This window comes from Canis lupus, chromosome X (assembly GCF_048164855.1).
Source record: "Canis lupus baileyi chromosome X, mCanLup2.hap1, whole genome shotgun sequence".
Classification (NCBI taxonomy): Eukaryota; Metazoa; Chordata; class Mammalia; order Carnivora; family Canidae; genus Canis; species Canis lupus.
Window position 1 is genome coordinate 92,112,879 of NC_132876.1, and position 22,863 is coordinate 92,135,741.

Genomic DNA, 22,863 nt, shown 5'->3' on the forward strand with positions numbered 1-22,863 from the left:
CATTCAGGATGTTTCCTCCTAATGTCAAATGAGGAAGATAATACCTTGAGTTGTTGTAAGGATTAAATGAGGTTACCCATTGAACAGTGGAATAGAGCGGTGCCTGGCACAGGTAAGTGCCCAATGCAGGTCAGCTCTTATTACCAAGGGACACAAATTGGGCTGGGTAGTGATAATGGTATAAAATTTGGACTAGTAAGAAAATTCTGGGCATATCTTTTATTTATGTACTCCACTTTCCCCCCTCATTTCATGGTACTTTATCATCTTTTTGCTTTCTCTTTAACCCCAGCCTTTCAGAATTGGGTGAGAGAGAGGCACACATGTAGAGCATCAGCTAAATGTCCAAGGTTCTTCAGTTTCGTACATTACAGTAGAAAGAACAGGGCACCTGGGTGGCTCGGTCAGTTGGGCATCTGCCTTTGGCTCCAGTCATGATTCCCAGGGTCTGGGATCGAGTCCCTCATGGGGCTCCCTGCTTGGTGGGGAGCCTGCTTCTCTCTCTCCCTCTGCTGCTCTCTGTCAAATAAACAAAATCTTTAAAAAAATACTAGAGTAGAGAGAGCATACCTCTTTCCCTGTCTCACTTCCTGAGGCAGGGAAAGTAATGCCCCTCCCCCAAAGATGTTCACGTCTTAATCCCTGGGCCCTGTGACTATGTTACCTTACGTGGCAAAAGGGACTTTGCAGAGGTAATCAAGTTAAAGGTCTTGAGATGCAGAGGGCAGCTTGGATTCTTCAGGTGGGCTCAGTATAATCACAAGGGTCCTTATAAGAAGGGGGCAGAGGGAAGAGAGAGGTGAAGATGCCACACTGCTGACTTTGAAGATGTAAGAAAGGCCACAAGCCAGGTGACAAAGGTGGCCTCTAGATGCTGGCAAAGGCAAGGAAACAAATCCTTCCCTAGAGCTCTGGGGGGAAGAGCTGGGCAGGCCTGGCAACACTTTGACTTTAGCCCAGTAAAACCCATTTGAAATTTACCACTGCTGGGGCTGCAGGAAAATTTGTGTGTGTTAAGCCCCTGGATTTATGGTGATCTGTGATAGCAGCAAGAGGAAACTAATATACTTCCCCATTCCCCGACCCGGTGCTTCTTGAAACCATCTCCCAAATAAACAACTTACAACTGGAGTATCTGGGTGGCTCAGTAGGTTCAGAGGCTGACTCTTAACTTTGGCTTGGGATCCTGGAATTGAGCCCCACCTCAGGCTCCGTGATGGGCAGGGGGCGGGGGGGGGCAGCTTGGGGGCGTCTGCCTGAGATATTCTTTCTCTCTTTCCCCCCACTTATCCCTCCCCCCACTCGCATGAGCATGCTATCTAATAAAATCTTAAACCCCACACCTGAAATTTTATCTTGGAGTTTACTTCTGCATTCGCGTATGCTGTGTCCTCACAGGCTATGGTGAACCAGAACAAGTAGAGGGTTTCTCATCCATCTGGCCATTTCTCATTCCAGCCATGAATGTCAATGTGGGTGTCAGAACAGCAGCTGCACTTCTGGATCAGTTTTATGAGAAAAGGAGACTCCTCATTGTGTCCACACCCACAGCCCGGAACCTTCTTTACAGGCTGCAGTTGGGGATGCTGCAGGTGAGTCCTTGCAGCTGGGCCCAGCTTGGGGAAGAGACCGCTAACAGGAAGGGCCCGGTGATTTCATTAAAAGCAAAGGCCAGATTCAGTGCCTCATCTATTTACTGTGAACTCCGGGAACTGGAGCTTTAGAGCTACCACCGTTCATTTCTGGTTCTAGGGCATAACCTGATTACCATCGACTCCCGAGAGCTAACTCAATTGTCTTCCATCTAATATGGTTTCTTTGTCTTTGCTAGTCAGAGTAATCAACCTGCTGTGCAGGCCCAGCTAACACGGTCTTTGTTGAACCTGTCCAGGATATGCCTGTGCTGAGGGCCATCACTCAGTTGTTTGAGAGGCTGGCTCAAGGGACGAGGGGATTCCAGGAGCCTTCAGGTCCCAGGCCCTACCCCAGGGAGCTTCCCCCACTCTCAGAGCTCCTCGGAGTCCTTAAGACCAGTGGTTTTCCAAGTGTGGTCTGTGGACCAGCAGCATCAGCGTCACCTGGGAGCTTGTTAGAAATCCAAATTCCGCCCCATCCCAGACCTACTGGGTCTAATCTACATTTTAACAAGACCTCCAGAAGAGTCTTCAGCAACTGAAAGTTGGAGGCATCCTTCTCAGCTGTGGAAATTTGATAGCTACAAAATGAGGCAACCAGAGCCTTTTGGAGAAAAAAAAATTAGAAACAGACAAGGATCGAACTAGAACTTGCTAGATTTTGTCCAGAAGCTGGTTTGCAATAAGGGCGGCCAACCTGGGGCAGACCGGGTGGCTCAGCGGTTTAGCGCTGCCTTCGGCCCAGGGCGTGATCCTGGAGACCTGGGATGGAGTCCCATGTCGGGCTCCCTGCATAGAGCCTGCTTCTCCTTCTGCCTGTGTCTCAGCCTCTCTCCCTCCCCCCTCCCCCGTCTCTCATGAATAAATAAATCTTAAAAAAAAAATAAGGGCGGCCAACCTGACCATATGCAAAAGAGGTAGGATGCTCTGCTGGGTCAGAGACACGGTGCTGCACGCATTTTAGAAAAGCATTTTCATCTACTATGGTGAATAAAAATAAGACTAAGTGCTCAAAACAATCTTGGTTTAGGGATGCTTGGGTGGCTCATTCAGTTGAGCGTCCGACTCTTGATTTCAGCTCAGGTCATGATCTCAGGGTCCTGAGATCAAGCCCCATGTTGAACCCTGAGTCAGCTCTGTGCTCAGGGTGGAATCTGCATGGGATTTTTTTCTCTGCTTCCTCTGCCCCTTCCCCTGCTCGTGCTCGCTTACTCGTGTGTACTCTCTCCCTCTCTGAATACAATCTTTAAAAAAAACAATGTTGGTTTAATCAAACGCTACAATTTTACTTCTCATTTCAGCATTTATACAATGAATAAATTGTATTCATTTCCATGTACTGGAAAGGCTTCCCCTAAACTCTGAAGAACCATGCAAAATTTTGTATTTTTTTTAATTTAAATTCAATTTGCCAACATATCGCATAACACCCAGTGTTCATCTCATGTGCCCTCCTTAATGATGGGAACTTCATTCACTACATCTTTGCTCTCAGTCCCTGCCACATTCCCTCCCTCCATCTTTGTGTCCCCCGGGGTCCCCACTGGGACTTGCTTTTTCACATATCACAAGGCTGTATGACCCCACTGTGTGGGAAATTTGGCCTTGCAGGCTGTACATACCACACAAGCATACATTTCCTGATTTCTTAATTTTGTAGAAAAATGAATAAACCAGGCAACTTTTCCTCTATGTTGGCAAACTATCACTTTTGCAAGTGAAATTTGATTGGAACACAGCCACACTCTTTCATCTGTGCACTGTCTACGGCTGCTTTTGCACTATGGTGGCACAGTTGAATAGTTAGGATACAGACCATCCAGCCCCGGAAGCCTAACATATTTACTATCTGGCCCTTAACTAAAAAATGTTTGCTGTCTCCCACCTGACTCTATCCCATCCTTTTGGGTACTTGCTAAATTGCTAATTAAATCATTGTGATGCCAGTAGGCAGAGTCCAATGACTCAGAGTGGGGTCCCTCAGGACCAACCAAGAGGGTCCCTGTCCGTACACAGGATCGAAATCAAATGCAAGCCAGCAGGAGGTGAAAGTGGAGTTTATAGAAGGTGTAGAGAGAATGCACGTAGAGTGCCTGGGGAGATTCAGAAAGGAAAAGAGATGGAGGCCCGCCTTTGTTCGGGGTCTGGGGATTTTATTGAGGATCATGGACTGGTGTATGTGGCTTCTCAGGCATCCAGGAACCAGTTAGAACAAAGATGAGGGCCCAGGTGTTATTCCTTGGAGCTGGGGTGGGGCGTTTTGGCGTCCAGATGTCCAGTGTCGCTGGTCTAGAATATGCATAGAAGGGCTGCCTCTGGTCATCCTCCCCTGGGCCTTCCTTAGATGTTATCTGTTTGAAAGAAGTCATTAGGGGCCCCTGGGTGGCTCAGCAGTTGAGCATCTGCCTTCGGCTCAGGATGTGATCCTGGGGTTCTGGAATCGAGTCCCACATCGGGCTCCCCGAGTGGAGCCTTCTTCTTCCTCTACCTCTGCCTCTCTGTGTGTCTCTCATGAATAAATAAATAAAATCTTTAGGGGAAAAAAAGTCATTAACTCCTCATCCCTTACCCGGAGGGCCTATACTATTTGCATTATAAGGCACATGTGAAGTGGGGGGAAAAGTAGCAAAAAGCAGATTTTAATGGACCCCTTCAGTTTGCCTCTCTCAGTTGGCTAAGATATTTGGTATCCGGGTGTTTCTATGTGACCTCCCACACAACATACTTACATCGACATTTTAACTGGAGCCTTCAAGGAAAGGTTTGATTGACATAGGTGGTTCAGTTAGAATAATAAAAATACATATTTTTATCCTTTTTACCAATTCCATCACCTTACAGAAGATGCTTCAGTGAATTGTGGTAAAATACTTGGTGTTATAGTAACTTAGCAGTTTAAATTTTTCTTTCCCTATTTAACCAGATTCATCATATTTTTTTTTTACTGTTCCCAGTTACCATCACTGTTCCTGATGTGACCTCCTAGCACATGGTTGAAGGTGCCACATCCCCAAGACACTTGCCAGGGGCTGACTCATCGGGCTAGAATTTTCTTTTTTCCTCTCTTTTTAAATGGAATATCATTGACACCTGGGTGGCTCAGTCAGTTAAGCATCTGACTCTTGGTTTCAGCTCAGGTCATGATCTCAGGGTCCTGGGATCAAGCCCCTTGTTGGGCTCCACACTCAGTGCAGAATCTGTTTGAGATTCTCTCCCTCTTCTTCTACTCCGCCCCCACTCACTTGCTTGTTCTCTCTCATATAAATTAATTTAATTAATAAATAAAAATTTTAAAATAAATTTAAAAAGTGAGGTTATCATTGACTTGTAACATTAGTTTTAGTAGTACATCATAAGTCAATATTTATATGTATTACAGAAGATCATCACAATATTACAGTGAGCATCTGTCACCAAACCTAGATATACATTTTTTTATAAGCACTTTTAAAATCCACTCTCCTAGCTACTTTCAAATAGGCAATAGAGTCTCATTAACTATAGTCACCATGCTGTACATTACATACTTGAGACTTTTTATAACTTGAAACTTGCACCTTTTGGCCCTCTTCACCCACTTTGCCCATCTTCCCACCCCTGCCTCATGAAGACATGTCTATTCGCTATATCCACGAGATCACTTTTTGGTTTTGTTGTCTTTTTCAGTTTTTGTAGATTTCACATAGAAGTAAGATCATATGGTATTTGTTTTTCTGTCTCATTTATTTCACTCACCATAATGATCCCAAGGACTGACCATGCTGTTGGAAATAGGAAGATCTCATTCTTTTCTATGACTCAATAATCCACTGTGTACATATATCACATTTTCTTTATCCATTCATCCATTGATGGAAAAATTAGGTTGTTTCCAGGTCTTGGATATTGTCAATAATGCTGTGGTGACCATGGAAGTGCAGATATCTTTTGATAGTGTTTTGTTTTCTTCAGACAAATTCCCAGAAGTGGAATTGATGGATCAGATGGTAGTTATATTCTTAACTTTTTGAGGAACCTCCATACTGTTCTCCATCGTGGCTGTACCACATTCCCACCAACAGTGCACAAAGGGTTCCCTTTCCTCCACATCCTCACCAGCACTTATTCCTTGTGTTTTTGATTTTGGCCGTTCTGACAGGTGTGAGGTGGTATCTCATTGTGGTTTTGATTTGCATTTCTCTGAAGATGAGTGAAGTTGAGCATCTTTACATGTGTCTCTTGGCCATCTGTATGTTGTCTTTGGAAAAACTTCTGTTCATGTCTTCTGCCCATTTTTTAATTAGATTGTTTTGCTATTGAATTGTAGGAGTTCTTTATATATTTTGGATATTAACCCCAATCAGATAAATGATTTATAAATGTTTTCTCTCATTCAGCAGGTTACATGTTGATTTTATTGATAGATTCCTTTGATGTGCAGAGCTTTTTGGTTTGTACTCATTTTGTTTTGGGTTTTTTTTTTGCCTTTAAAAAAATTTTAATTGTAGTATAATTAAAGTAGTATACATACAGTGTTATATTAATTTTAGGTGTACAATATAGTGATTTAACAATTATATACATTACTCAGTGCTCGTCCTGGTAAGTATATCCTTTAATTCCCATCAACTATTTCACACCCCCCCATCCACCTCCCCTCTGGTAACCATCAGTTAAGGGTCTGTTTTTTGGTTTGTCTCTTTTTTGTTTGTCTTGTTTCTTAAATTCCAAATAGAAGTGAAATTGTGTGATATTTGTCATTCTCTAATTTATTTCACTTAGAGCATTATACCCTCTAGATCCATCCATGTTGCTGAAAATGGCAAGATTCCACTCTTATTTATGGCTAATATTCCATTTTACACATCTATCTATCCATATCCATATATATGCATACATATATATGTGAAATGTATTTATATACGTATTATATTCCATTATATATATCTATATATCTATCTCACATCTTCATTTTCCATTCATCTATTGATGGACATATGGTTTGCTTCCAGAATTTGGCCATAGTATATAATGCTGCAATAAACACAGGGGTGCTTATATCTTTTTGAATTAGTGTTTTCATATTCCTCAGGCAAATACCCAGTAGTGGAATTAGTGGATTGCATGGTAATCCTATTTTTAATTTTTTGAGGAACCTCCATACTGTTTTCCACAGTGGCTGAACCAGTTTATATTACCACCAACAGTGCACAAGGGAATTTCCTTTTTCCTCACATGTTGTTTTTTGTGGTTTTGATTTTAGCCATCTGACAGATGTGAAGTGATATCTCATTGTAGTTTTGATTTGCATTCCCCTGAAGAGTTATGTTGAGCATCTTTTCATGTTTCTCTTGGCCATCTGTATGTTGTCTTTGGAAAAACTTCTGTTCATGTCTTCTGCCCATTTTTTAATTGGATTATTTGGGTTTTGGTGTTTTTATCATGAATTGATATTGTACTTTGTCAAATGCTTTTTCTTTATCTGTGGAGGTAATAATATGGTTTTAATACTTTGTCTCATTGACATGATGTATCACATTGATTTGTGAGTATCGAACCATCCTTGCATCCCAGGAATAAATCTCACTTGATGATGGTGAATGATTTTTTTTAATGTATCCTTGGATTTGGTTTGCTAATATTTTGTTGAGAATCTTTGCATCAATTTTCATCAGATACTGGCCTATACTTCTTTTTTGTGGTGTCTTTATCTAGTTTAGGCATTATATTAATGCTGGCCTCATGGAGTGAATTTGGAAGCTTTCCCACTACATTATTTTTTGGAATATTTTGAGAAGAATAGGCATTAACACTTCTTTAAATGTTTGGTAGGATTCATCTATGAACTCATCTGGCCCTAGACTTTTGTTTCTTGGGAATTTTTTGATTACTGATTCAGTTGTATTGCTGGTTACCAGTCTTTTTAATTTTCTATTTCTTCTTGATTCAGTTTTGGGACATTCCATGTTTCTAGTAATTTCTTCATTTCTTCTAGGTTGTTCAATTTCTTGGCATATATTTTTTTGTAATATTCTCTAAATGATTGTTTTTTTTTCCTGTGGTGTTGGTTGTTATTTCTCCCCCATAATTTTTGCTTTTGAGTCCTCTCTCCATTGGTTTTGATTAATCTGGCTAAAGGTTTATAAATTTAGTTGATCTTTTCAAAGAATCGGCTTCTGGTTTCATTGATCTGTTCTATTGGGTATTTTAAGGTTGTATTTCATTTATTTCCTCCAGTCTTTATTATCTCTTTCCTTCTACAGGTTTTGAGTTTTGTTTGTTCTTTTTCTGGCTCCTTTAGCTGTAAGGCTAGGTTGTTTGAAATTTTTTTCTTGCTTCTTGAGGTAGGTCTGCACTTCTCTCTACTTCCCTCTTAGAAGAGCTTTTGCTGCATCCCAAAGACATTGGACCATTGTGTTATTTTCATATGTCACCCATTATTTTGTCATTTCCTCTTTGATTTCTTTCTTGACCCATTTATTGTTTAGTAGCATGTCATTTAACCTCCATGTATTTGTTTCTTTCCAGATTTTTTCTTATAGTTGATTTCAAGTTTCATAATGTTGTGGTCAGAAAAGGTGCATGGTATGACCTCAATCTTTTTGAATTTGTGAGACTTGGTTTTGTGTCCTGACTTGTGATCTACTCTGGAGAGTGTTCTATGTACACTTGAAAAGAATATGTATTCTGCAGTTTTAGGATGGAATGTTCTGAATATATCTGTTGATTCATCTGGTCCAATGTGTCATTGAAACCCACTGTTTCCTTGTTGATTTTTTTTTCTGTTTGGTTGAATTAGCCATTGATGTAATAGGGTGTGAAAGCCCTCTACCATTATTGTATTCCTATAGATTACTTACTTTATGTTTGTTATTAGCTGCTTTATGTATTTGGGTGCTCCCATGTTGGATGCATAAATATTTAAAAATTGTTATATCTTCTTGTTGGATTGTCCCCTTTATAATTATATAGTGTCCTTCTTTGTCTCTCATTACAGTCTTTGTTTTAATGTCTATTTTGTCTCATAGAAGTATTGCTACAATGGCTTTCTTTTACTTCCATTTGCATGATAAATTTTTTTTCCATCCCTTCACTTTCAATTTGCATTTATCTTTAGGTCTCAAATGAGTCTCTGGTAGGCAGCATATACACGAGTCATTTTTTAATCCATTCTTACACCCTATGTCTTTTGATTGGAGTAGTTAGTCCATTTACATTCAATCTTATTTTTGATAGGTGTGTACTTACTTACTGCCATTTTGTTACTTCTTTTATGGCATTCTTCTCTGTTCCTTTCTTCCTTTGCTCTCTTTTCTCATGGTAAGTTGGCTTTCTTTAGTGATATACTTGGATTCTTTTTATTTTTTGCATGTGTATTTCTGGGGTTTTTTGTTTGTGGTCACCATTGGACTTCATATATAACATCTATGCATACTAAGTTGATGTTTCCTTAAGTTAGAATCCATTCTATAAGTACTCTTCTCCTCTCCAACCCCCAGTCTGTCTGGTATGTGGTGTCAAACTCTGCATCCTTTGATCTTGTGAGTCCCTTGACTGATTTTTATAATTTAATTTTACTACTTTTGCGCTTCCTACTTTTCTTACTCCTGCTTATGGTCCTTCCTTTCCACTTAAAGATTCCTTTTTTAACATTTCTTGTAAAACTAGTTCAGTGATGGATTCCTTTAACTTCTGTTTGTCTAGGAGCCTCTTTATGTCTCCTCTATTCTGAATGATAGCCTCACTGGAAGAGTGTTCTTGGTTGTAGGTTTTCCCCTTTCAGCACTTTGAATATGTCATGACACTCTTTTGGACTGCAAGGTTTCTGCTGAAAAATCACCTGATAACCTTATGGGATTTCCTTTCTATGTAATGGTTTTCTTTTCTCTTGCTGCTTTTAAAATTCTCTATCACTGCTTTTTGCCATTTTCATTACTGTGTTTCTTGGTGTGGACTCCCTTGGGTTGATTTTGTTGGGGGCTTTTTGTGCCCCCTGAATCTAGATTTGTTTCCTTCTCCAGCTTCATGAAGTTTTCAGCTATTTCTTCATATAAATTTTCTGCCCCTTTTTCTTCTGGAATCCCTATAACGCAAATGTTACTCTGCTTAATGGTGTTGCTGAGTTCCCTTAATCTATTTTCATTCTTTATTCTTTTTTCTTTCCTATTCTGCTTGATTGCTTTTCTTTAAAAAATTTTTTATTTACTTATTCATGAGAGACAGAGACAGAGAGAGAGAGAGAGACAGGCAGAGGGAGAAGCAGGCTCCATGCAGGGGGCCTGATGTGGGACTCAATCCTGGAACTCCGGGATCATGCCCTGAGCTGAGGGTAGCCGCTCAACTGCTGAGCCACCGAGGCGTCCCAAGCTTGATTGCTTTTCATTACTCTATCTTCCAGGTTGCTGATGTGTTCTTCTGCTTCCTGTAGTCTATTTATTCCATCAAGCATATTGTTAATTTCAATTGAGTTCTTCATCTCTGATTGTTTTTTTTTTTTATGTTTTCCTTCTCTTTGTTGAGGGCCTCACTGAGGTCCTCCACTCTTAAGTCCGTATCTTTATAACCATTACTTAAAATTTTCTATTAGGCATATTTATTTTAGTGTTCTTGCTGTGATTTTTTTCCTATTCTTTAATTTGAGACCTATTCCTCTGTCTCCTCATTTTGCCTAACTTTCTGTGTCTGTTTATGTGTTAAGAAAGTCGGATATATCTCTTGCCCTGCGTGCAATGTACCCTGTTTACCAGAACCTGTTTGCCTGTTGGGGGCAGGATTTGGTTCCATCTTGGGCTTGAGTTGGGTCAGATCAGACATTTGCACCAAACTGCAGGGTACTCTCCATGTGTTAGACCCTGAGAAGCTCTCATTGGTAGATGGCACCTGCAGTCAGGCCAAATGTCTGCTCCTAGTCCACTGCTGGGGCCAAAGTTGAACTGGTACTTGTGGTTTTCTTCCCCTGTCCCCAGGGCAGGAGACACTTTGGGGGTGGTGCTGGCCCCTGTTGGGGTGGCTCGGACACTGCTGCACTTGGGGCACCACTTTGTTTTGTTTTTTGTTTTTTTTTATAAGAAGATTTTTTTTAATTTTTTATTTATTTATGATAGTCACAGAGAGAGAGAGAGAGAGAGAGGCAGAGACATAGGCAGAGGGAGAAGCAGGCTCCATGCACCGGGAGCCCGACATAGGATTTGATCCCGGGTCTCCAGGATCATGCCCTGGACCAAAGGCAGGCGCCAAACCGCTGCGCCACCCAGGGATCCCGGGGCACCACTTTGGATGGACTCCTGTCAAGGGTGTGGTGGAGGGGTGGGTCCATAGGAGAACATGGGGGGTAGGGGAGAGGTGTGCAGTGCCAGCAAAGTGCCAGGGCCCACTGTTAGCCAGATAGGTGAGGAGTGTTGGTGCTGTGCTGGTCCTGCAGGTATCTGTGTATCTAGGTTGGAGGGGTTGAGTAGGAAATGGGGCCCTCCAGCTCTTTTGTTCTTAAAGAAATCTCTCAAAGATCCCTGCCCCTCTAGCACATGCTATGAGAGGAGTAAACTGATCTTTTCCCCATATAATCCAAGTATTTTTCAAAGTGCTGCCTCTTTAAGGGTAGGGATTCAGTTTCCTGTAGCCTTCAGGCTCTCCCACACCTGAGCCCACTGATGTTTAAAGTTCCATGTATTAAGCCCCACTATAAGAATTCGTGAAGTTAGAGCCCTGTGGTTTTGAAAGCCAAATATTACAGGGATTTTTCTTCCCAGTGCTGGTCCTCCATGCCTGGAGCACCTTGTGTGGGGTCTGTTCCTCTCCTCTCTTCCTGCTCACAGTGACCCTCCCTCCCATGGGCAGTCCTGCAGGTCATTCTGTCTCCTGATTGCATCTCTACCTTTCTTCCCCTCTTCGATGTGGCTTCTTTCCTACATTTCACTGTGGAGGGTCTGTTCTGCTAGTCTCCGGTTCATTTTATGGGTTATTTTCACTGATTTGGGGGTTATCTAGGGGTATCCCTGGAATGAGGTGAGCCTAGGATCCTCCTAATCTGCCATCTTCCCCAGAATGTGTTGCCTTTCTTTTAATGTCAAATCCAAACTATTACCACCAAGACCTATGCCAAGGAGCTTACCACCTGTTTTTTTTCCTAGAAATTTTATGGTTTCAGATCTCTTATTTATGTCTTTAGCTCATTTAATTTTATTTTTGTATATGGTATAAGATAGTAGACCTGTTTTCCCAAAATCATTTATTGAAGAGACTGTCCTTTCCCCACTATACTCTTGGCTCTTTTGTCATAAAATAATTTGACCATATATGTTTATTTCTGGGTTCTATATTCTGTTCCATTGATCTGTGTGTTTTTATGCCAACACCATACTGTTTTGCGATACAGTTTAAAATCAGGAAGCGTGATACCTCCAGCTTTGTTCTTAAAATTGCTTTGGGTTTTGTAATTCTCTACAAATCTTAGCATTGTTTGATCTATTTTTATGAAAAATGGCTTTGGAGTTTTGATAGGGATTTCATTGAATCTGTAGATTTCTTTGGACAGTATGGACATGTTAACAATGATCTTCCAGTTCATGAGGATGGAATAGCTTTCTATTTGTTTTTATATCTCTTTTAGTTTCTTTCATCAGTGTCTTATGGTTTTCAGTGTACAGGTTTTCACCATCTTGGTTAAATCATTCCTAATTATCTTATCCCTTTTGATGCACTGGTAAATGGGATGGTTTTTTAAATTTCTCTTTCTGATAGCTTATTAGTGTATAAAAAGGCAAAAGATCTTTGTATATTGATTTTGTATCCTGTAACTTTGCTGAATTTATTAGTTCTAACAGTATTTTGGTGCAGTCTTTAGGGTTTTACATGTATAATATGTCTTCTGCAAATACTAAGTTTCACTTCTAATTTGTGTGGCTTTTCTTTCTTTTTCTAATTGTTGTGGCTAGGACTTCTGGTACTATATTGAATAAAAGTGGTGAAAATGGGCATTTTTGTCTTGTTCCTGATCTTAGAGGAAAAGCTCTTACCTTTTCACCACTGAGTATGATGTTAGATGTAGGCCTGTCATAGATGGCCTTTATTATTTGGACCTTTCTTTCCTCGATAGCCACTTTGTTGAGACTTATTATCAGTAATGGATGTTGAATTTTGTCAAATGCTTTTTCTGCATCTATTTTGATCATATAGTTTTTATCCTTCATTTTGTTAACATGTTATATCACATTGATTAGCAGTGTTGACTCATCTTTGCATCCCTGGAACAAATCCCATTTGATGATGGTTTGTGTTCTTTTAATGTACTGTTGAAATAGGCTCGCTAATGTTTTGTTGAGGATTTATGAAGCTGTGTTCATCAGGGATATTGGCCTGTAATTTTATTTTCTTATAGTGTCCTTATCTGGTTTTGGTAAAAGGGAAATACTACCATCATAAAATAAGTTTAGAAGTGTTCCCTCCTCTTCTGTGTGTGTTTTTTTTGTTTGTTTGTTTGTTTGGGGTTTTGTTTTGTTTTGTTTTGGAAGAGTTTGAAAAGGACTTGTGTTTTTCTTTGAATGTTTGGGAGAATTCACCAGTGAAGCTGTGTAGTCCTGGTCTTTTGTTTGTTGAGAGGTTTTTGATTACCAATTCAGTATCCTTACTGGTAAGTACTAGGTCTATTCAGATTTTCTGTTTCTTTGTGATTTGATCTTAGAAGATTGTATATTTCTAGGAATTGATCCACTTCTAGGTTCTCAAATTTCTTGGTGTGTAATTGTTCATAGTAGTCTCTTATGATCCTTTGTATTTCTGTGCTATCAGTTTTAATGTCTCCTCTTTCATTTCTCATTTTGACTCCTCTCTTTTTCCCTTTGTGAGTCTAGCTACCGGTTTGTCAATTTTATCTCTTCAAGGAACTTATTCCTATTCATTGATCTTTTCTATTGTTTATTTCATCTGTTTCTACTCTGATCTTATTTCCTTTCTTCTAACTTTGGGCTTTTCTTTTTCTAGATCCTTGACAACGTGTAAAGTTAGATTGTTTTATAGAGACTTTTCTTGCTTCTTGAGATAGGCATTTATCACTATGGACTTCTCTCATAGGCCTGCTTTTGCTACATCACATAATTTTTGGTTGTATTTCCATTTTGATTTGTCTCAGGGTATTTTTTTGTGATTTCTCTTTTGATTTGCTGACCCATTGCTTGTTCAGTAGCATGTTGTTTAATCTTCATATACTTACGAATTTTTCCAGCTTTCTGGTAACTCATTAATTTCATACCACTGTGGTCAGAAAAGATATTTGATATTTCAATCTTCTTAAATGTATTAAAACTTGTTTTTTGGCCTAACATATGATCTATCCTGGAGAATGTTCCATGTGCCCTTAAGAAGAATGTATTCTAAAGCAGTAACTGCAGTTGCACCATTCTGCCTTCAGCTTCAGGATGTTTCCGTGGCCAGAAATGCTCTAAGTCATCTCTGTTCAAAGCATTCCACAAACAATGGCAAGGCAGAGTCACCAGAAACAGGCTCCTGATTTCCATGACAAATATGGTAATGCTGCATTGGCTAGTGGAGCCACTTTCTGTATTGCTGTATTGGCATATACAGCAACACAAATTGGAATAGAATGGAACCTGTCCTCTGTTGGCAGAGTCACCCCAAAGGAATGGAGGGATCAGTAATCCCAGCTGGTGTAATAATGAATTGTTTCAAAACCAACTCATAATTGATGCCAAGTGAAAGCACTGTGCACCCACTAAAATATGGCATGATTTAAGAAATAAAGTACATTTGAAACCTTCAAAAAAAGAAGAATGTATTCTGTTGCGTTTATATGGAATGTTCTACAGATCTGTTAAGTCTATCTGATCTAACATGTTGTGTAAGGACAATGCCTCCTTATTAATCTTCTGTCTGGATGAGCTATCTATTGTTGTGAGTGGGGATAGTACAGTGTCCTATTGTATTGCTATTTCTGTCTTTAGGTCTGTTAACATTTGGCTTATATATTTAGTTGCTCCTATGTTATGTCCATAAAGATTCACAAATTTTCTGTCCTCTTCTTGGATTGATCCCTGTATCATTATCTGATACTTTTCTTTGCCTCTTATTAGATTGTTTTAAAGTCTATCTTGTCTATGTATACTTACCCCAGCTCTTTTTTGGTTACCATTTGCATGGAATATCTTTTTTCAACCCTTCACTTTCAATCTGAGTATTCTTATATCTAAAGTGAGTCTCTTATAAGAAGCATATAGATGAGTCTTGTGTTTTGTTTTGTTTTGCTTTTTTATCCATTCAGCTACTTTATATCTTCTGATGGGAGAATTTCATATATTTACATTTAAAGTCATTATTGGCAGATACATACTTATTGTCATGTTCTTACTTTCTGGCTGTTTTGTACTATGTTCCTTTCTTCATCTCTAGCTCTTTTATTTGTGGTTTGATGACTTTTAGTATTATGCTTAGATTCCTTTCTCATTATATTTTGTTTCTACCATAGGTTTTTGCTTTGTAGTTACCATGAGGCTTACACAAACACTTATATTTATAATGGTCTATTTTAATTTGATTAGAACTTAAGTCTGAATGCATTCTGAAACTCTAAATTTGTATTCTCTCCCCTGATATTTTGTTTTTAATGTAATAATGTACATCTTTTTATCTTTTGTATCCCTTGATAGTTGTATTTTAGTACTCTTGTCTTTTAACCTTCATACTAGCTTTATGTGATCTATCCACTACTTTTACTATATATTTACCTTTGCCAGTGAATCTTTCATATGTTTCTTTTCTCTTTAAAGATTTTATTTATTCGTGAGATAGAGAGAGAGGCAGAGACATGGGCAGAGGGAGAAACCAGCTCCCTGCAGGACTCCATCCCAGGATCCCGGGATCACACCCCAAGCCAAAGGCAGCCGCTCAACCACTGAGCCACCCAGGCATCCCCTTTCATATGTTTCTTTGTTATGAATTAGTTCCCTCCTATTTTGGCATAAAGAAATCTCTAATAGTTTTTGTAAGGCTGGTTTAGTGGTGATGAACTCTTTTAGCTTCTGCTTATCTGTAAAAATCTTTCTCTCTCTTTCCATTCTGCATGATAACTTTCACTGGGTAGAGTCTTCTTGGTTGGGAGATTTTTTTCCTTTCAGCACTTTGAATGTATTGTGCCACTTTCTCTGGCCTGAAGAGTTTCTGCTGAAAACTCTGAAGGGGGCTGTGGAGGCTCCCTTGAATTTAACAAGATATTTCTCTTTTGCTGCTTTAAGAGTCTCTCCTTGACTTTTAACATTTGAAATTTTAATTATGCTGTGACTCAATATGTGGGTCTCTTAGAGTTTCTCTTCCGTGCTTCCTGGATCTAGATGGATGTCTGTTTCCTTCCTCAGGTTAGAGACATTTTCAGCCATTACTTCATCAAATGAGTTTTCTGCCCCTTTCTCTCTCTCTCTCTTTTCTCTCCTTCTGGAGCCCCTACAAGGTGAATGTTACTCCAAATGATGTTGTCCCATAAGGCTATTAAGCTATCTTTACTATTTTCATTCTTGTTTCTTTTTATTGCTGTGATTGTGTTCCATGCCTTGTGTTTGAGTTCACTGATCCTTTCTTTTGCTTCATCTGGTCTGCTGTTGAACCACTCTTATATTTTTTTATCTGTGGGTTGAAGTTGTCACTGTGTTCATTCATTCATTCTCCCAAGTGCAGTGAGTATCTTTACAACCATTACTTTGAATGTCTTATCAGGTAAATTACAGATCTCCATCATTTCACAAGAGGTATATATATATATATATATATATATATATATATATATATATATATAATTATTCTCCAGTTATGGAGAATTTACTGTATGTCATTGCTACATTTTCCTTTCTCTGGATCTTTTTCTCCCCCAGTTATATTTATAAATAATTGACCTACATCATTGTATGAGTTTAAGGTATATAGCATAATGATTTGACTTACATATATTATAAAATGATCGCCACAGTAAGTTTAGTCAGCGTCCATCAGCTCATGTATATACAATAAGAATGGAAAGCAAAAAAAAAAATTTTTTTTCCTTGTGATGTGACCTCTCAGGTTGTACTCTCTTAACAACATCCACATATATCATTCAGCAGTGCTAACTATACTCATCGTGCTGCACGTTATATTGCTAGTATGTATCTTGTAACTGGAAGTTTCTACCTTTAGATCACCTTTCTCCAATTCCCCCTCCCTCCAACTCCCATCTCTGGTAACCACAAATCCAAAGATAGCTTTTTCTATGAGTTTGGATTTTTTTTTCTTTGCATTTCACATATAAGTGAGATCATACAGTATTGGTCTTTTTCTAACTTATTTCACTTGGGATAATGCTGTCAAGGTCCATTCGTGGTGTTGCAAATGGCAAGGTTTTTTTTTTTAAGATTTTATTTATTTATTCATGAGAGACACACAGAGAGAGAGAGAGAGGCAGAGATGCAGGCAGAGGGAGAAGCAGGCTCCATGCAGGGAGCCTGATGCGGCACTCGATCCTGGGTCTCCAGGATCACACCCCAGGCTGCAGGCGGCGCTAAACCGCTGTGCCACCAGGGCTGCCCGCAAATGGCAAGGTTTTATTCTCTTTTGGCTGAGTAATATTTCATTGTGTGTCTACAACCTCTCATTTTCTTTATCCATTCATCCATCAGTAGACACTGAGGTTGTTTCTATATTTTGGCTCTTGTAAATGATTTTTCAATGAACACTCTTTGAGTTAGTGTTACTGTTTTCTTTGGATAAATATCCAGAAGTGGAATTGCTTTATCATATGGAGGTTCTATTTTCAATTTGGGAGGTAACCTACATACTATTTTCCATAATGACTGCACCAATATACATTCCCACCAGCAGTGCACAGGGTTCCTTTTTCTCCACATCCTTACCAGGATTTGTTATCTTTTGCCTTTTTGTTGATGGCATTCTAATAGGAGTCTCATAGTTTTGATTTACATTTACTTGATGAGTAGTGATGTTGAGCATCTTTGCATGTACCTGTTGATCTTCTGTGTATCTTTGGAGAAAATTCTATTCAGATATTTTCCACTTTTTAATTAGATTATTTGTGTGTGTGTGGGGGGGTGTATTTATTTATTTATTTATTTATTTGCTATTGAGTTGTATGAGTTCTTTATGTATTTTGGATTGTAACCCCTTCCTAGATCTATGGCTTTCAAATATTTTTCCCATTCAGTAGGTTGTCTTCACTTTTTTGTTTCTATTGCTGTGCAGAGGCTTTTTAGTTTGATTTAGTTCCACTTGTATTTCATTTGTTGATTGTGCTTTAGATGCATATCTAAATCAATGCCAAGACCCATGTCAAGGAGCTTTTTCCTTAATTTTCCTTCTAGGAAATTCCTGGTTTCAGGTCTTATGTTTAAGTCTTTAATCCATGCCAAGTTAATTTTTATAAGTGTTATAAGATAGAGGTCTAAGGGTAGCCCAGGTGGATCAGTGGTTTAGCGCCACCTTCAGTCCAGGGCCTGATCCTGGAGACCCGGGATAGAGTCCCAAGTCGGGCTCCCTGCATGGAGCCTGCTTCTCCCTCTGCCTGTGTCTCTGCCTCTCTCTCTCTGTCTCTCTCTGTCTCTCATGAATAAATAAATAAAATCTTTTAAAAAAAGAGATAGAGGTCTAATTTCATTATTTTACATGTGAATATTCAGTTTTCCCAGCACCATTTATTGATGAGACTGTCTTCATTGAATATTCTTGCATCCCTTGTCAAATATTAGTTGACTGCACATACATGGGTTTACTTCTGAGCACTCAAGTCTGTTTCATTAATCGGTGTGTCTGTTTTTATACCAGTAGAACACTCTTGATTCTATAACTGCTTTGTAGTGTAGCTTAAAATCAGGAAGTGTAATGATTCCCATTTTTTCTTCTTAGGAATGTCTTGGATATTTAGGGTCTTTCGTGGGTTTCATATAAATTTTAATATTTTTTTCTACTTCTGTAAAAAAATGCCATTGCAATGTTGATGGTGATTGCATTGAATCTATAGATGGCTTTTGGTAGTATTCACATTTAAACAATATTCTTTCAATCCACAAACACAGGATACCTTTTCATTTAATTGTGTTTTGATTTCTTTCATCAATGCCTTGTAGCTCTGAGTAGACATCTTTTACCTCCTTGGTTAAGTTTATTCCTATGTATGCATTTTACTGTTTTTGATGCTACTGTAAATGGGATTGTTTTCTTTCTTTTTCAGATAACTCATTCTGTATAGAAATGCTGCTAATTTTTATAAGTTAATTTTGTATACTGTAACTTAGTGCATTGATGATACCACACGATTTTCTGGTGGAGTCTAGGATTGCTTCTATATAAGATCACGTCACCTGCAAATAGAGAAAATTTCACTTCTTTTCCAATTCTGCTGCCTTTTCTCTCTTTCCTTCAACCTGATTACTCTGGAAAGGTCTTCTAGTACCGGTTAGATAGAAGTGGTTAGAATGGGCACCCTTGTTTTGTTCATGATATTAAGAAAAAAGAAAAATTTTCAACATTTAACCCTTCCGTATAAAATTAACTTTGGGTTTATCATATATGGCCTTTATTATACTGAGGTACATTCCTTTTTATACCTAATTTGTTAAGAGTTTTTATCATGAATGGAATTTAAATTCTATCCAGTACTTTTATCTGCATCTGTTCAGATATCATGTGACTTTTTCTATTAGTCTGATGGATCACATTGGTTGATATGTCTATATTGAAATTTTTTGCATCTCAGGAATAAATCCCATTTTTATCCTGGCGAGTGATCCTTTTAATGCACTGCTGAATTTGGTTTGCTAGTATTTTATTGAAAATTTTTACATCTGTATTCATCAGGGATGTTGGTCTCTACAGTTTTCTCTTCTGGTAGTATCCTTTTCTGGCTGTGGTTTCAGGGTAACGGTCACCTCATAAAATGAATTTGAAAGTATTCCCTCTTTTTCAGTTTTTTGGAAGAACTTGAGAAGGATTGGTTTTAAGTCTTCTTCAAAAAACTCACTAGTGAAGCCATTTTGTGGGGATCCCTGGGTGGCTCAGCGGTTTAGTGCCTGCTTTCGGCCCAGGGCATGATCCTGGAGTCCCAGGATCGAGTCCTCCATCAGGCTCTCTGCATGGAGCCTGTTTCTCCCTCTGCCTGTGTTTCTGCCTCTTTCTCTCTGTGTCTCTCATGAATAAATAAATAAAAATCTTAAAAAAAAAAAGAAGCCATCTTGTCCTGGGTATTTTTTTTTTTTTTTTTTTTTTTGGTTGTGAGGTTGTTGATTACTGATTCAGTCTCCTTACTAGTAACTGGACTCTTCATATTTTTTACTTTTTCTTAATTTAGTATCGGTAGTTAGTATGTTGCTAAGTTTTCCATTTCTTCTAAGTTGTCCAGTTTTTGGTGTGTACTTGTTCATAATAGCCTCTTGTGATTCTTTGTACTTTTATAGTATCAGTTGTAATATCTCCTTTTTCATTTATAATTTTGTTGATTTGGATCTCTTTTTTTTCCTTGGTTAGTCTAGTTAAGGTATGTCAATTTTGTTTCTCTTTCAAAGAATCAATTCTTAGTTTGGTTAAATTTTTTTCTATTGTTTTCCTATTCTATATTTATTTCCACTCTACTCTTATTTCCTCCCATCTGCTAACTTTTGGCTCAGTTTGTTTTTCTTTTTCTAGTTCCTTAAGGTATAAAATTAGGTTATTTGGAAACTTCTTCTTAATATAGGTTTTTATTGCTATGAACTTTTCTCTCAGAACTGCTTTTGCTGTATCCCATATGTTTTGATGTTTTCATTTTCATTTGCCTCAAGATACTTTTTTTATATCCCCTTTCATTTCTTCTCCAATACAGTGGCTATTCAGGGGAATGTTTGATTTCCATGTATTTGGGTGTTTCTATTTTCCTCTTGTTACTGATTTCTAGTTTTATACTGTTATGTACAGAGAAGATATTTGGATTTTATTCTTCTTGAATTGGCTAAAACTTGTTTTGTGGCCTAATATATGGTCTGCCCTAGAAAGTGTTCCATGAGTATTCCATGAGTACTCTGCTGTTTTCAAATAGAATGTTCAATATATGTCATTTAGGTCCATTTGGTCTATTGTACTGTTCAAATCCACTATTTCCCTATTGGTTAACTTTGGAGAATAGGTGATCTGTCCAATGTTGACAGAGTTTAACAATATTAAAGTCCCCATCCATTCTTGTATTGCTCTTTATTTGTCCTTTTAGCTGTGTTTTTGCTTTATGTATTGCATTGCTCTGATGTTAGGTATGTAAATACTTTTGATTTTTATATCTTCCTGATATATTGATCCCTTTATCATTATATTAATGACCTTGTCTCTCTTTTTTTTTTTTACCATTTTAAAGTGTTTTTGTGATACAAGTACAGCTACTTCTACTTTTCTTGGTTGCCATTTACTTGAAATATCCTTTCATTCACATACTCTGAGTCTATATGTGTCTTTAAAGCTAATGTAGGTCTCTAGTAGGCAGCATATAGTTGTATCTTTTTTAAAAAAAATCCATTCACCCATTCTGTCTTTTGTTTTTAAAGATTTTATTTTTTTATTTATTCATGAGAGACACAGAGCGAGAGAGAGGCAGAGACACAGGCAGAGGGAGAAGCAGGCCCCATCCCATGCAGGGAGCCTGATGTGGGACTTGATCCCGGGTCTCCAGGATCACGCTCCGGGCTGCAGGCGGCGCCAAACCGCTGCACCACCAGGGCTGCCCCCATCCTGTCTTTTGATTAGAGAATTTAATGTGTTTCCATTTAAAGTAATTATTGATAAGAACATACCTTCTACTATTTTGTTAACTGTTTTTTTTAATTGTTTTGCAGATCTGTTGCTTCCCGTGTATTTACTGTGTGTGTGTGTGTGTGTGTGTGTGTTTGATGTGGTTTGATTATCATGTTCTTTTGTATAATTACTACAGGTTTTTCCCTTGTGGTTACCATGAGGCTTACATAAAATATCTTAAAATTGTAACACTGTTTTAAACCAATATTAACTTCAGTAGAATTCCTAAGCTTTGTACTTCTACACTCTAGGTTTTTGATGTTACAGTTCACATGTTTCATAGTGTATAACTAATAACAGCTGATTGTAGTTTGAGTTATTTTTACTCCATTTTTTTAACTTTTAAGTTACAGTTGTAAGTGAATTATCATCCTGATCATATTACAGAATCCAACTTTGACCATATATTAGCCATTGATAGTGACTTTTACGTTGTCTTCTGTTTTTATGATATTAACTAATATTCTTTTATTTCCAGTTAAATTAACTCATTTGTTTAGCACTTCTCATAATGCACGTCTAATGGAGAAACCAACTTTGGTTTGCTCAGGAAAATTTTTCTCTCTCTGTTTCTGAAGGACTGCTTCACCTGATATATTATTCTTGGTTGAGTTTTTTTCTTTCAGTATTTTGAATATGCCATTCCATTATCTTATGGCCTGAAAAGTTTATTGAGAAATCCAGTAATAGTCTTATGGGATTCCCTTATATGTAACTTCACTCTTTCCTTTTGCTGTTTTTGAAATTCTTGCTCTTTGACTTTTGAGAATTTAATTATAATGTGTCTCAGTGTAGCCCTATTTGAGATAATTTGGGCATCTTTGATTTGGATGTCTATTTCTCTCCCCAGGTTTGAAGTTTTCAGCCATGATTTTTTAAATATACTCTCTGCCCCTTTCTCCCTTTTTTTCCCCCTCCTTCTGGAATTGTTTCTTTTCATTCTCTACCATAAATCCTATGGGCTTTATTCCTTCTTTTCCATTCTTTATTCTTTTTTTCTCCTCGGACCCTATAGGTAATTTCAAATGCCACATCTGCCAGGTTGCTGATTGTCCCCCCCTTCTGGATGGTCAAGACTGCTTTTGAAGCTCTGTATGGAATTCTTCAGTTGAGTTACATATTTTTTCACTCTAGAATAGAATTTTAATTGTTTCTCTTTGTTGAATTTCCTGTTTATGCATTGCTTTCCTAACTTTGTTTAGTTTTCTATGTATTCTTGTAGTTCACAAATCTTACAATTATCCTGAATTCTCTGACAGTTCATAGATCTCCATTTCTTTAGGATCAGTTATTAAAGATGTCTAGTTCCCTTTGGTGGTATCCTTGATTGATTTCCTTTTGTGATTTTTTTCATGATCCTTGATTCTTTATGTTGGTATCTATCTACACATTTGAGTATGTGTTCTCTTCTAGACATTGCAGGTTGTTTCTGACTGAGACCGTTCCTCAGCAA

General features: G+C 38.2%; 1 protein-coding gene across 2 annotated transcripts in view; it reads left to right on the forward strand.

The window, feature by feature from the left end:
• Nucleotides 1–22,863, forward strand: part of SRPX (sushi repeat containing protein X-linked) — a 112,366-nt gene that overhangs the window by 75,004 nt on the left and 14,499 nt on the right. For both annotated transcript variants that reach the window (XM_072815156.1, XM_072815157.1), the window contains one exon: nt 1,459–1,592. In XM_072815156.1, coding sequence (XP_072671257.1) covers nt 1,459–1,592 — 134 coding nt within the window. The remainder of the gene's footprint in view (nt 1–1,458; nt 1,593–22,863) is intronic.